We start from the raw sequence: 15091 nt of genomic DNA, 5'->3' as shown, positions 1-15091 counted from the left end.
CGAGAGGAGGGAGATCAAAGCAAAACTTAAAGAGCACTGCTGACGCATGTCTGTTCTTTCAAAAAGGAAATTACACGAATGACATTTATTTTATTAATTAGCTTGAATTTTCGCTTCCAAGATCAATGTGCATATTTTTAAATTATATTTAAAAATGTATTTCTATATAAATGTCATTAATGTACAAAACAGAAAATGATTCTTAAATAGGATTGTGTTCTAAAAAGAGTATTAAATATATACTTAGAGTCAGCATTTGGATAAAGATAAAATTAACTAAGAGTGATAATTTGCTGAGAATGTAATGTTATTTCTTAATTTGGTGAGACACAATGTCCAGGGTGACTTTCATAGAACAAGTAGATAGTTAAATTAGACTGTGTTCAATCACAAAGCAATATATAGATTACTAAAAATAAATAATAAAAAAATAATATAGGACCATTGTATCCGTTCCTCCGGTTCTACAAGCCCAATAAGAGAATAATGTCATTTAGAGCGCACGCGGGGGCTCAAGAGTCAAGAGATCCAAAAACAGCAAATATGAAGGAAAAGGTGAAGCAGCGAGTAATGACCTGAAATTGGCTAGCTGGGCAACAAAAAAATGGCTTTAGCTGTAGGCTACGTCGCGCTCAACAGTGCCATCGCCTTGCAATGAGCGAATATAGGCTAACTAATATAATATGCTAAACAAATTAAATATTGAGTCATTGACAATGAAGAAAAAAAGTATTACCGCAGAATCTGCTTCGGGTATTTTGAAAAGTAGCCTACACAGATAAAATGTTGACAGGGGAATTGTAGAACGCAGTCTACAGCAGATTACGATCCCTGTTTGTTGAAAACAACCAGAATGCGTCACGTGCCATTAGTCCCTTTGCAGAGAGAAAATGTTTGACGCGCAATGTGCTACCGCTGGAAATGACATCGAACAAGGCAGTGACGGGCTCTTCTGTAATGAATGGTGACGTTGAAGAATAGAGGGCTGGAAGAGGAAGGAAATAACCATTTCTCTGAGCCGCTGAACACTGTCTCGCTGTCCCCCCGCCTGGATGATGCATAACTCTCAAGTTTTCGTTGCCATTCTCGAAAGCATGATGAAGCTTTAAAATACATTCCCTAGACAGACCGCCAACCTATTGTAGCTCCATTGCACCCTGTCGTGGGCTACAGAGTGCTGAAATGTCATTACAATATGATGTATTCGCTTAGTAGATGCCCCTTTCCAGGGCAGTGGACAAAATTCATATTTCAAATATTATCCCAGCTAATTCAATCGAAGCAACCGTAACAGAGAGTCTGCTCAAACTAACAGACAGCATTGTCTCGTGTGGGAACGGAACATGCAACCTAGGGGTTAAATGCCCAGCTCCGCTACACTGCTGCTTGCGGACACTTTTCTTTCAGACCAGATAATGTGGATTAAAGAGTAGTTTGACATTTGTATGAATGTTTGGAAATCTGAGGTATATTCTCAGATTCCTACATAGTGACGACCGAGTTTACTGTGTGATCATATAGGTACAGTAGTCAGTCTTGGATGGCCTTAAAATAACAACATATGAAGAGATACAATTTAATCTTAGGAAAAAAAAAAACAAAAAGAAAAAAAAACAAGAAACATTACTTTGCCTCACTAAACAAGTTCAACAAGACCTGATAAATTGTAAGATATAAATTTATGTTGTACTGCCACCTGGTGGCAACAACGTGTTTGAGCAGTAAACAGTATTATATGGGAAGCATATAATTTGCAGTTACCTGACAAAATCGTGTTGTATATCCTACAACTTTTAAAATTCACGGCAATGCGAGAAAATAAGACGTTAGATATTTTCATTTTCAATTAATAATAATAATTTTAAAAGATTTTTTTTTACTCAGTTCCGAATATTGAGAACATGGTTACAAAGAATTCTTGTTGCAAATCGACACTTCGCAAAAAATTTTCAGATAAAAAATGATGAAATAACACCCGTTATCAAAATTATTAAGTGTACAATTATTCTCAGGGCGTACAGGTAATATCGGACAAGGACTTTTAAATCGTTACGTACGCCATCTGGTGGTCATTACATCTCTTTATTGCCACAACATATTTGCACAGGCACCTGAACAGCTGAGGGCTTAGGGAATTTTTTTTAAACAACCTGGTGGGTTTGAAAAACAGCTGTTATTCTCCATCCGTGAGAAAATGAATTAACCTTGCGGTAAAAAAAAAAAAAAACACAATTGTTTATATGCATTTGTTATTTACTCGTTTTATGCTAAGCTTCCAGTCCTCATTAATTCAATCTTTTGATGTCAAGACAGAGTAACACAACTGTAGGTATGGTTCTGTCTTGCAACCTACCATTGTAGTGGAGTTCCAGATATTTAAATTAATCGAATTACAGGTGTGTACTAGTTTCCCCTCCCAAAATTACCCTTTATGAATTTCCATTTGTATACTGCAGTAGGTTTGTATGAGTTTTTAGCAGCACACAGCTGTTGAGTTCAGTTTGATGTAAATGGCTTTACAACTCTCCTTTGAAGAAAGGTGAGGGCTTGAATATGGTCAGGCTAGCCAGACAAATCACTGTGCTTTCATTTCGGCTTGTTTTCACCAGGGCCTTATAAAGCTCCTGGTTTTTTTTTCGAAATTCAACGATCATGTGTGATCCAAATTCAAATGGAACCATCTATAATATTTTCCTCCCCATTTTGTCTCTGTACAGGATTATGCTACAATGTCTTCTGTAAACATCAGACAGGTATTTTCGCGCAAGCTGAATGTTGAAGTAACAGGAAGAATCGGACCTGCTGCAAAGCTCTAAGGGGAAGGCCATTATCATCACAGAAATAAAAATTCAGGAGTAGGTTTAGATCATTAAACACCACAATTAAATGGCACAACATGCAATTTAGTCACTAACATCTGAAAATGACCCAATAAAAAGCCTCACTCTAGCCTCACTCTAAAGCCTATTAGGCCAATGTACCATTAGACAACTAAGAGTACTGACAATGAATGTGAATATCAAATTAAATACAGCAGAAAAATATCTATTTACCTCTTTACTGATGCAAAACAACTTCTAACTTATAACAACTTCTAGTATGCTTGTATTTTAGTCATCTTGATATCAAACATGGTTAAGTTTAAATTGGTACACATCCACCTGGAATGCTTATCAAACCAGGCCCACCAAAATACTGATATACCTGAAAAAATATTCTGCTTTCCAAAGTAAAACAAATTATTAAGAAATCTGCATTTCACGGGGGTTAAAATGCCTGAGGAACACTTTACTTACAAAGGATCATTTTTCAGGTAGGCTATTTATCCAGGGTTAAAAAAAGTGAAAATGAACTGCATAATTGACCAGCACCCACAACGATCAAATACTAGGATGTTTTCATTTTACTAGTAGAACCAGCGAGACACAGTGCAGGTAGAGCAATCTTCCATTTTCATCCATAAACACAAAATTGATGAAGCAACACAGAAAGAAAAATGGGTGATGTAATGACTTTAAGGACCATTTCTGCAAAATGTTAACAAGTAAGGGTTCATTGCTAAGGCATTCATCTCCATGGTTCATATACAGCAGCTGAGGATTCTGGGTAATTTCCTCAGCTGCTGAACCCCATTATCATTACACATCTAAAATGGTAGACTTCTCCCACCCTCCCTGGTTAGAGACAGTCAGATAGTGGCTGTCAAGGAAACTCACTGATTCGGCAATTTCTGTGTTCACCTTGCCAAGGTATTCTACGACAAATCAATTTAATCAATGTACAGCGTTAATAATGCACACATCAGGTTCAATATAAAAGCCCATCTTTGATATTAAACTGGCTGAAGTCCAAAACGCTATGGGTAGAGTGTAGCAGTTGGCAGCTGTGTTGCTTAGTCAGACGACATAGGCCTACACAATCTAATTTGTTCATTTTAAAATACAACTGCGCTACCTACAGCAGAAAATACTGTTCTTTGAGCTATAGCCTTTGTGCATGTATACCAAGGACACAATAATGCATAGGTAACGGTTCATAAAATGAAGAATTTTCTACCTGTTGCCTCCATGGTTACCACAGTGTATAGTGTTAGTCTGATATTCCATGTCAGGATAAGGAAAACGTAAAAATGCAGCATGTATTTCTTTAAAAAAGCACAACACGCTTCAAACAATATATTAAAAGATTTCTTTTATTCACAATAGAAGTGTAACAAATATAGTTTATTAAAAATTTTGCTGCTTGGTAATATCTTTTATTCCATAAGGTCATAGGATTTATATAAATGTAGACCGGCATATTTGCCTGAATGGAATATTTACATAAAAAAAAACCAAAAAAACACACACACACAAAACAAAAAAACATAAACAAAACAAATAGAACAATCCCCCCCAAATTAATTGCATATAAATGAAAATAAAATATGTGCAATGGAATGATTATCGGCAATATAGTACAATTACATCTGGAGGTTGTTTCACGAAACCATTAACAAGAGATTCACAAATAAAAAGGCATTTTAAAGCAAGATCGTCAACACGATATTTAACCACAAATTCAATTGAAGAAAAAAAAACAGCACATCATCTAATATGCAAACCGAAAGAAAGATGCAAGGAAATGACAGAATAATGTACATTTTAAAGCGTTTCAGTGTGTTTCCAGCGCGAGCCTCGGGCTCACCGTGTCCTATTACTGTAGCGCCAAACCTGCCTGTCCTCGTCAAGTTCTCGTGACACCCATGCGGAACAGAGATGTCAGTTAAAAAATGCCATCATGAGCACAAAGCCGGAAAAAATATGATAAAGAGCGCATCTCAGCGTGTGGCAAAATGTCAGCGAAACAGTATTCTGAATGAACAGTGTCACAGTGATTAGCGATAGCTTTCCCTCGCACAGTGGCAGCTGAATTAGGAGTCTTGGTTTTTGTGAGGGCGAGTCTCTCCTTGCGGTACAGTACGGTATTTCTTCCGAACGCTAACTCCCGCGCATCTTAAAAAACACCAGGAGCTAAGAGCGGAATAGCAAGGGAAAGCACACCGATTTCACAACTCAGTGCCCTGCACCGAGGATTGATCTCAGGCTGCTACAAGAGCACGATAAAGAGAGATGACAGTCCTTCATTATAGTCCTTCAAATAGAAAACAACAGGCTCGAAACGTGGCGGTTCAACGAAGCTCACTGCGGTTAGTCGACCGTGTCTTTTTAAAATGTACAACTCAGGGGCTATAGTGTTCTCATTTTGTAAAGGTCTTGATATGGATCCCAATAATGGACCGAAAAATGTCATAAATGTCAGAAGTGTTAATTGGAACAACAAAGTGTGAGAGGGCAGAAACAAGTGTGATTGTCAGTATAGTCTGCAGCGCCCCCTATCGACCACAAATTGTTTGACAAAAGAGATCAGAAATTCCTTAGGTCCTGCAACACCAGTTGGGCACGCAATGCTGAAGGGGAGTTTTGAACTCACAGGACTTTGAATCTTTGATTTCTTCTAAGTACGTAGCTATTGTGTGTATGTACGTGTGTGTAATGGAATACTATCAGCAATATAATACAATTACAAGTATATGCGTGTGTATTTATGTGTGTGTGTGTGTAGTGCGTGCCCACAAGACTCCTGGAATGAGAGTGACGGAATTCCTACAAGTAAGACACGTCATTTCTCCCCTTTGCTTCTTATATACAGTTATACACAGAATCCAGTGTAGGACAGATCGTTTAGTTCTCGTTTTCCTTGCATCTTTTCATTGCATTTAATTACATTTTATGATATTCCTGCTTGTGCTCGTTTTTTCTAAATGGCACCCTGAAACATCTTTCTTGAGTTACGAGACACCGTTTCAGCATTTTGTGCTTTCGAGAGAGAAAAAAAAGCAACACAAAAGGCAAAATTATTTTCACTTCACATTTGATGGTACATTCATACGATTCATTCATTCCACAAAACTCCTACATCCTATTTCCTGCCGTCCTCTGCTCCATCTCTACTTTTCCCCATCAATTTAATATCAACACAACTCCACAGAGCCCCCTAGGGGAAACCTCTGATACTGCAGATGAACTTTATGAGTATTAAATAAATTAACACCAGTAAATGAACCAAGTGTAATCTCCTCGATAGATTTCTTGGTTTGTACTACAAACAGACTACCATGTAATTCTTTGTCGATTCCAGAATGCTGACTGGATGGATCTGCTGAATCTTGATTAGATTAATTAATGGCGTGTTGATATGTGTGATTAACTAAAATGTCTACGCAATCCCCATTCTAAGAAGAAAGGTCATAAATACGCCCACCTCGTTAATTCAGTTTCAAGGGCCTCTCCTCAGGGTACTTCATTCTGTTTATTACTCACAGATTTGGGCATTGAGCTCTGGTGTGGTGGCCACCAGCAGGTGGCAGTGTGGCGCAGGTTATAAAATTATCAAGCTGAGAAAACCCTTCAAAGCTACATAAATTCTTTCAAGAAATAAATTAAAACCTTGCGATTTTTGTAAAAACTGCTTATTTTACACACCATTTTAGACTAAAGGCACTATTTTAATCTGACTGGATATAACTACTGAAAAACTGGCTACCAGCATTAAAACAGAGCCCCACGTCTGCATACTAAGACAAAATCCTAATTAATCAAACCATTTAACGGCCACTAAAATCAAAACAAAAACGAACGTCACAGGCAAAAATATTCGGATTTTAAAGATCACTGTTTTTTTTTTTTTTTTTACATATATGCACAAAACAAATGAACAAAATACGAGCAACTCCCAAATCATATAAAGCTTTATCTTCAATTCCGTATGGCTTTTTTTTTTCTAGATTTTTTCTTGATTTTTTTTTTTTTTTTTTTTTTTTGTGACAGCAAAACTTACAGCGGAAAGTGTCCTAGGACTCCTCACGGAGGAGAGGGTTGGATCTCGCAGCCTCAAACGCTGGAGGGGTTTCGGATAAAAGGAGAAGGAACGGGCAGCATGCGGCCTGCTATCTTTGTTGGCATGACGACGACAAGGGCACTCGGGTCGACTGGCCACTCAGAGTTACTCACAGTCTTGGGGAGGAGGGAGGGAGGGAGGGAGGGGGGCGGTGCCTCTGAACATCAGCCAGCTTGCAGACGCGCGAGGGGGGGGGAGGGGTGATGGGCCGCGGGCGGGGTCGAGATCCCGACCTGGCCGCGTGGACCGGAACGTTCCCGGACGGCTCCGCCCAAAACAGGAAGTGGGAGGTCACTAGCCCTGCCCGTGAAAGGAAAAGCGGTTGGTCTCTCTGCCCATTGTGGGAGGGGATCGTGTAGCTGCCCACTGGTAAGGGGGCGGGGCTGTGAGTGTCAGGGGGCGGTGCTAATGAAGGCGGAGTTCCGGCGTGGGCGTGGCTGTGGGGTGGAGGCGGGCCTACTCCAGCTGGCTTGGCTTCTCTGTGTTGTCCTTCTTGATGACAGGCAGGGGGTGGGCCTCGGTGTTGAATACCCAGTGCTCGAATGACAGGTGGTCATCTTCAGAGAACAGAAGGTACAGGTATCTGCAAGAAGAAGAGGGCGGAAGGTTCAGGAACACTGTAGCACATGGAAACCAGTATAAACTGGCTGAATGAAACTGGTCACTGGTCAAATTTTTTGATCAATGGCTGAGGCAAACGCGTTTTTCTAACGCTGCCAAAAAATGATGCAGCAGATTATTTAATTTTCAGAAGACAACATGTTTCTGTCAGAAGGGCACTGCTGCAGCATGACTGTTGTAGCAAAGCTGTGGTAAATGTTGCCGCCTAATTTCCTAAAATCAATGATTTTCACTCACTGACATCAATACCTGCTCTTTGAATTCAGTTGAACAGGTTTTTAAAACGAGTCAAAATCACAGACTAATGGTTTACCTTTGAGCCAGCACCTCCCATTGTACAGTATTCCTATCACAGCACTGAAACATTTATGTTGTATTCTGTTTGGAGGAGACACTGCCACCTAGTGGTTGACCAGCACAACTTAGAGTAGCAATCTGGCATTCCCAGGCAGGGGGTGGGAAGTATATACAGTACCCAGCCCAAGCCCAGCTTCCAGTGTTTGGTTTGGCAGGGGAAAACCATGGAAGGGTATGATGATGATTTTGCATTGATGAAATCACTGTATAACATTATGCTCTAAATAAGCTTTTCAAAAAGGGCCGAAATATAAATGTTTTTTTCCTGTGGTGTAGCTAAACTCAAACGTGAAAAGGTAGGCAGGCCTATTTGAGTTTGGGCATTGAGTTAGAGAAAAGTTCATACAGTACTAATGCAGCATTTAATAGCTATAGTGTACAGGCAGGATAATGAGTGGGCTTTTTTTTTTTAAACACAGCAGTACTGAATTAGCACAGACAGTGATATTACTCATTAGAACTAATTAAAAACACGTCGAAAGTTGTTAGCGCTTCTGACAAATAGACAGCTCTGTGAAACTGCCAACAGATTCGACCAGTAAATAGCGAAGATGCTGACAGGCAAACAACATCAAATATTGGTGACAAACGCCAAACAGAACGAAAGCTTGTCAGAATAACTTTAGAGCGTTTTTAAAACACTGCACGACTAATGATATCGGCCGTGTATTACGGCTACAGCCCTGCAGTTTATTTTATTTTTTACGAGAATACTGGAAGTCTGAAAGACGGGGATTGTTTTTTCTGAGCTGATTTATACACGGACCTTCGAAGCAATAAGTCAGAAGAGGCTGTGGCGTATCGTGAGCAGAAGCAGGGCTAGGGGCGTCTGAATTCCACATCAACGGCTCCCGAGCCCAGTCAATATTCACACCGCATCAAAGCCGCGAGCGCCTTATTACTTTCAGAAAAACAGATCGGCTCCCTCGCTGCTTTTAGATATTCATAGCTTTCCACAGAACTATATACATTAAAAAATATATATATATTGTTGTTTTTCTTTCGTAGTTGCACTTCACAACCAAAAATATAGTGCCTGTAAATTTTCATTCGTTGCTAATCGCCATATCACTGTTACATAAAAGTGTAAGTGTACATTTTTACGCATTTTTATTTTACGTCTTTGGGTTCTCGGATGACTAAGAAATCCCCAGTTGCATTTCCAGTCGAGAAAATACACAGAAAGGAAAGCTATACTCGTTCATACGTCGAAAAAAAAAAGAATCTTGTTAGGATGAAGGTCAAATGCAGGACTACGGGAACGTGCTAACGTTTGAGCAATTAGCCTGAGCTCGTCAGATGCAGCACACTTTCATTTGAACGCTGTGCTCAAGCGCAATCAGCATAAAGCTTCACCATTTTAAAGATGAAAATAAAAGAGATAAAAGACGAGTTCGTTCCGCATTAACTGTGTTCTGTAGCGTAGAGGTCTTACGCTTTCTCAGTGGGCAACACATCACTCGAGTACCCACTAATCTTTATTTGATGGTTGCCAGCGACTACAGCAGGACCTGTGACCACTGAGAGATGTAATGTGCATATCAAAGCACGGCAGAGGCTGTGCTTTGAGAATGCTGAAGGTTACGCGGATAGTCTGCATTGTTAAGACCTGGACTGGCGTGCTCTAACCTAACTGACAACTTCTATCATCCCATGCTGGTTATTATCGGTTCTCGAAACTGAAATTGGCGAAGGTGGGGGTGGAATACCATGTTGCTGGAGCCATACTTCCCGGGTCACACATATTTTCTTAATATATACTGTAATATTGTATATTCATTTACATTTTTTAGTCTTAAGGCAGACTGGTCTACTGTGCTGAAAAACTGCGACTGCAGTGAAATTTATAATGAACACTCACCCAAGCAGCAGGCAGTGAGTGTGAGGGACAGACAGTTAATGAGTACCAGCAACAGAGACTTACTCAGTACCAGGAATGGACAGTTAATGAGTACCAGCAACAGAGACTCACTGAGTACCAGGAATGGACAGTTAATGAGTACCAGCAACAGAGACTCACTGAGTACCAGGAATGGACAGTTATTGAGTACCAGCAACAGAGACTTACTGAGTACCAGGAATGGACAGTTAATGAGTACCAGCAACAGAGACTTACTCAGTACCAGGAATGGACAGTTATTGAGTACCAGCAACAGAGACTTACTCAGTACCAGGAATGGAAAGTTAATGAGTACCAGCAACAGAGACTTAGTACCAGGAATGGACAGTTAATGAGTACGAGCAACAGAGACTTACTCAGTACCAGGATTGGACAGTTATTGAGTACGAGCAGCAGAGACTTACTCAGTACCAGGAATGGACAGTTAATGAGTACGAGCAGCAGAGACTTACTCAGTACCAGGAATGGACAGTTAATGAGTACCAGCAACAGAGACTTACTGAGTACCAGGAATGGACAGTTACTGAGTACCAGCAACAGACTTACTCAGTACCAGGAATGGACAGTTACTGAGTACCGGGAACAGACAGTTAGTGAGTAGCACGCGCTCTGCTCGGCTGAGAGGCGGAGTTTTTGATGCGCTCTGCCTTTGGCGGTAAATCCCGTCCGCTGTGGCGGCTCTCTGAAGGCCGCGGCCCCCCCGAGGGAGCCGGTGGCCCAGACGCGATTACATCACGTCCCAAGGAGCCAATCACAGGCAGCCCCGGGGTTCGCGTGGCCCGGCGCGGAGCGAGGCTCTCCACGGCAACGCTGGCGGCGCGCCTTCAGAGCCGACGAACCCCGGGAGCCAAAACCGACGGTCTGCCGTTCGCTTGCCAAGAGCGGCGGGGCGCGGCCAGCACAGCAAATCGATGAGCGTAGAAAAACAAAAACAAAAAACTCTCAGCAATTTATGTTTGGTGCCGGAGAACAGGAGGCGGTCCCAATCCATGGCAAAAAAACAAACAAAAAAACAAAACAAAACATCAAACCTACGCGTGACCCTCCCCCAGGCAACGAAAACCGTCAGCAGTGACGTATCGACAACAGCGCTGGAAACGACGGCCATTAAATGTCCGAACGATAACGCGAACCCGGCCTGGGTATGGAGCTTCCCGCGCGGCCGCGTTCCGGTGCGTGTGTGATCTCGTCCCGCTCTCGTTACTCCCCGCTCCGCCATCCAAGCCGCCGGATTGAAGACCCCGCTCGGGACCGGCGGTGCTGTGGCGCGCAGGTGATCGATTGACGTCCGCCTGGCCTCCGCGCCGCCTGCATGGCGGAACGGCCGCGTGCGGAATAAGGACAAGGACCCCCTGACGCCCTGGAAGGACCGTGTGCTTCCACACCCCCCCCCGGGGGGGGGTCAGTCAACAGCCAGTCAGACCCCCCAGACGTTACACATTTCTGCAAGGCTCCTCCAATCACACAGCGCGTTGGTAACAAGTAATGGAAGAACATCCATGCTGATTGGTTATACCTCCTGGTAGAGGCCACAGGGCACAAGGAAGTATAGCCCAGAAGTGAAACCATGTTTCTAATTACCATTGAACACGACTGGCTGATTCCTCTCTGATTTCTGCGCGTGAGACTCAGACAGGCCGTCCTGTCCCCACTTTACTGCGCCAGATTTCGGCAGTGCTCCGCAGACACCCCCCCAACCTCCCACCCCCAAGGGCTGCCCCCCCCCCCCCCCCCCGCTGTAGATGAGAGGAGTCTGATTAAAGAGACAGCAGCCACAGCAGCGGGAGGACTCGGTGGGGGTGGAGTGGGGGGGGGGATGACAGGTCCTCTCGGTGTGATTACCCTCTCCTGAAGAGCACGCATCTGCGGCCCCCGCCGCCGGGATCCGATTACCGAGACCCCCCCCCCCCCCCCCCCCCCCACCGAGCCCCGCACCTGTTTGTACCAGCCGACGCCGTGCTGTTTATCCTGCCGATTACGCCGACGCCCCCCCCCCCCCCCCTCCATCCCCCCCCCCCCTCCATCCCCCCCACCCCCGCCTCCGCGTCGTAACGAGCTCGGAGAACACCTCGGGGCTCCTGTTCACCAGAGCCCAGCTTCCGAGCGCGCTCACAAACCGCCGCGGAACAGAGAGCGTAAACGCCCCCGGAAAAAAACCAAACTCCCGGCAAAAAAACGGAGGATAGAGGAAGTGAAATGACGGGGAGTCGCGTTTTCGGAAGGGGGGGGCGTCCGGCGTTTAACACCGCTCTGCTTCGTGGGAGCGAGAGGGGGAGGAGCTCGGGCCAGGAGAGACCCTCAACACGGATCTGCCCGCGTCGGGAGAAACGAAGACGTTCCGTGGGGCCGCCTCGCAGGGCGAATCCGATTGGCCGAATCGCTGCGCTTCGCGGAGCCATTAAATGCGAGAGGAAGCCTGGAATTGCCCAATTAAGGAGGGGAGTCGCGCCGAGCCTCTCGTTTTAACACCCGAGCGCCGCGTTAGCTCGAGCGCTTTCCAGCCTCTGAATATAACAGCCAATCAAACGGCTGCAGAGTTAGTTCCTGTGCGGGGGGGGGGGCGCTTATTTATCAATCTCTCATGGTAATGTTCCGGCCAATGGTCTATTCCCACGCAGCCCTCTCTAGCCAATCGCAGCCTTTGCCTCCTGGGTCTGAGGGGCGGGGAAGCCCTCGTACCGAGCCGGACAGGAACCTGTGAGGCTTATTCCACCACTGAGAAGGTTTCCACTAAAAACCTGTAGTTCTTTCTGACCAATATCGAAAAATAGACTTTAAACCACAAATCCACTAAAGACAGTCTCTCAGGCCCCAGTAGCACAGAGTTCTTTAGAGTTTGAGTACAGAGTTCTCTAGGCCCCCTGGAGGTGAGTGGTGGAAGTGCAGGGCCTGTGTGGGTGAACTGCAGGACTCTGCCTCAGTCATAGCGCTCTCCCTGCATTGCGCGGGGTCGACTCTGGGGTTCACCGGACACGGCACCACACTGAGCGCGCGTAACCTTCCTGTCGGGTCTGAGGGCGGCAAGGCCAGGTTCTGCGGATACGGCTATCTCCCGTGGGGGGGGAGTGGGGTGAGGGGGGGAAGGGGGCTCGGTAATCCCTCACTCAGCATAACTCTGTTTGGTAGACCAGGGCCAAGACCCACGGAAAACCAGCGGCACTGTCACAATCTGTCAAAACAATTCTCGCGGTCCATTGTGCTGACTGGGTGGAAACGATGGAAAAGTTTCACGGTGGCCATTTTTAAAAGCTTTTCATTTTTAAAAATAACTGTTTCCGGGCTGTCAGGAGGAGGAAACAAATTCACAGAGCACCGAGCTCGCGGAGCTGGTCCGCAGTTTCAAATCAGGGGCAAATTTCATTCTACTGTAGTTCCCCCTACCTGCGCACTGAACCTGCTCGCAAATCATCTATTTTACTATACACAGAACGCAGGGCAGTCTGGGTAAGGAAATGTACTCAAATAATGTTCTGTAACGTGTGACTGATGAAAGGGTCATGGACAGCTGGGACGAAGTCAAGCTGAAAAGCCCATGGCAGCTCCCTCTGTGCCCCGCGGGTGAGTCTTACTTGAGCGTCTCGGCCAGGTAGAAGCTCTGCTGGACGTCGTCGTGGTTGGGGTGGGCGGCGTAGACGTCCCGGACCCCACTGTACCCCCCCTCCAGCCTGCAGTGCTGCTCCAGGGCCTGTGCGGGGTTGGGGGGGGGGGGGGGGATAAAGAAAGAGAGAGAGAGAGATGGAAAGAGATACATAGAAAGAGATAAAAAGAGACAGAGACAGAGGGAGAAAGAGAAAGAAAGACAGAGGGGGAGGTGGAAAGAGATGGAGAGAGGGAGAGAGGTGGAGAGAGAGAAGACAGAGAGAGAGAGAGAGAGAGGGAGTAAGAGTCAAAGAGAAAGAGAGGGAGGCAGGGAAATAGAGAGAGAGAGAGGGAGTGAGAGAGAGGGAGGGAGGTAGAGAGAGAGAGAGGGAGGTAGAGAGAGAGAGAGAAAGAGAGGGAGGCAGGGAAATAGAGAGAGGGAGGTAGAGAGAGAGAGAGAGAGAAAGAGAGGGAGGCAGGGAAGTAGAGAGAGAGAGAGAGGGAGTGAGAGAGAGGGAGGGAGGTAGAGAGAGAGAGAGAGAGAGAGAGAGGGAGTGAGAGAGAGAGAGGTAGAGAGAGAGAGAGAGAGAAAGAGAGAGAGAGTTCAGAATGAACGGCTGTTTTATTTCCCCGTTAGATGTATCCTCTCTGCCGAGCCAGCACATTTCCCTCAGCCTTGGGGAGTGCGGGTGGCATTAAGCGCAAATGACAGGGGTTGTGGGGGGGGTGGGGGGGGCGCGGCATTCATACGCTCACGCTGTGTGAACACCGAGAATCCGCAGGCGGCCAGGGATTTATGGGTAATACAGTGCCCATCAGAGGTAATCTCAAGCCATTATTGGAAACAATTACAGGCCTGGGGGGCGGCTGGCAATCTGCATCCCACATTATCATACACACCCCCCCCCCCCCACCCACTCCCAGGAGGGGGGGCGGGTGTGCGGGGAGCACAGAGGGGTGACTGCGTCCTCTGCGCTCTCCCTACCGAATTCAACTGCATCGGACTGCAGCAGGCGGGAGGGGGCGGAGCTGGATGTCGATGGGCGGGGTTTCACATCCAACTCCGCCCATCGATGCCTGCAATTTTTTTTAAAACAAACGTGCTTTCAAAGCTCCGGATTGGACTAGGGGGTTGAATGTCGAAGGGTTGAGTTTTACATTGAGCCCCACCCTCCTGCAGCTTGCAGTCACACACTTGGGAAATCGGCTGCATTGTGGGGAGGCGGGGAGGGTGATGGTGGAGGGGGGGGGGGGGGCGGGGTTTCTCACCTGCACGGCCTCCCAGCCCCACTGCCTGTACTTGGGGTCGTGGGTGAACCTCCACATGTACATGTAGGTCTCGATGACCTCGGGCCGCAGGATGAAGTACTTCTCGTTCTGCCGCGTGGCGATGGCCTCCACCCCGCCGTCGAAGCGGAAGGCTTCAGGGCCCAGCTTCAGACCTGGGGGGGGGAAGGAGAGGAAACCAAAAATAAACACGCGCGCCCATCCACGCGGGCCAACACGGACTGTGGAAGCAAGCGTCTCGCCCCTCGACTACCGTGATAAGTACTGTACGGTGGAAACAGGGAGCGTAGCTAAAAAGCGTGAGATGAAAGGGGGATGTCGTGCTACCGGATCAATGTTCCACCAGCCCTTTGTGACGGGCGTTTGATGACGGTCCCTTCACACACAGACACATGATGGGCGTTTGAT

At 45.8% G+C, this 15091-nt stretch overlaps 1 protein-coding gene across 1 annotated transcript in view; it reads right to left on the bottom strand.

The window, feature by feature from the left end:
- Positions 1–4174: 4174 nt before the first annotated feature.
- man1a1 (mannosidase, alpha, class 1A, member 1) overlaps positions 4175–15091 on the bottom strand; it is a 127124-nt gene continuing 116207 nt past the window's right edge. The window contains exons 10-12 of the mRNA XM_035421343.1: positions 14666–14838; positions 13387–13502; positions 4175–7522 (exon numbers count right to left, since the gene is read on the bottom strand). Of these exons, the coding sequence (XP_035277234.1) occupies positions 7396–7522; positions 13387–13502; positions 14666–14838 (416 nt within the window). The 3' untranslated portion in view covers positions 4175–7395. The remainder of the gene's footprint in view (positions 7523–13386; positions 13503–14665; positions 14839–15091) is intronic.

This window comes from Anguilla anguilla, chromosome 6, assembly GCF_013347855.1.
Source record: "Anguilla anguilla isolate fAngAng1 chromosome 6, fAngAng1.pri, whole genome shotgun sequence".
NCBI classification, from domain to species: Eukaryota; Metazoa; Chordata; class Actinopteri; order Anguilliformes; family Anguillidae; genus Anguilla; species Anguilla anguilla.
This window is presented reverse-complemented; position numbering and strand designations above follow the sequence as displayed.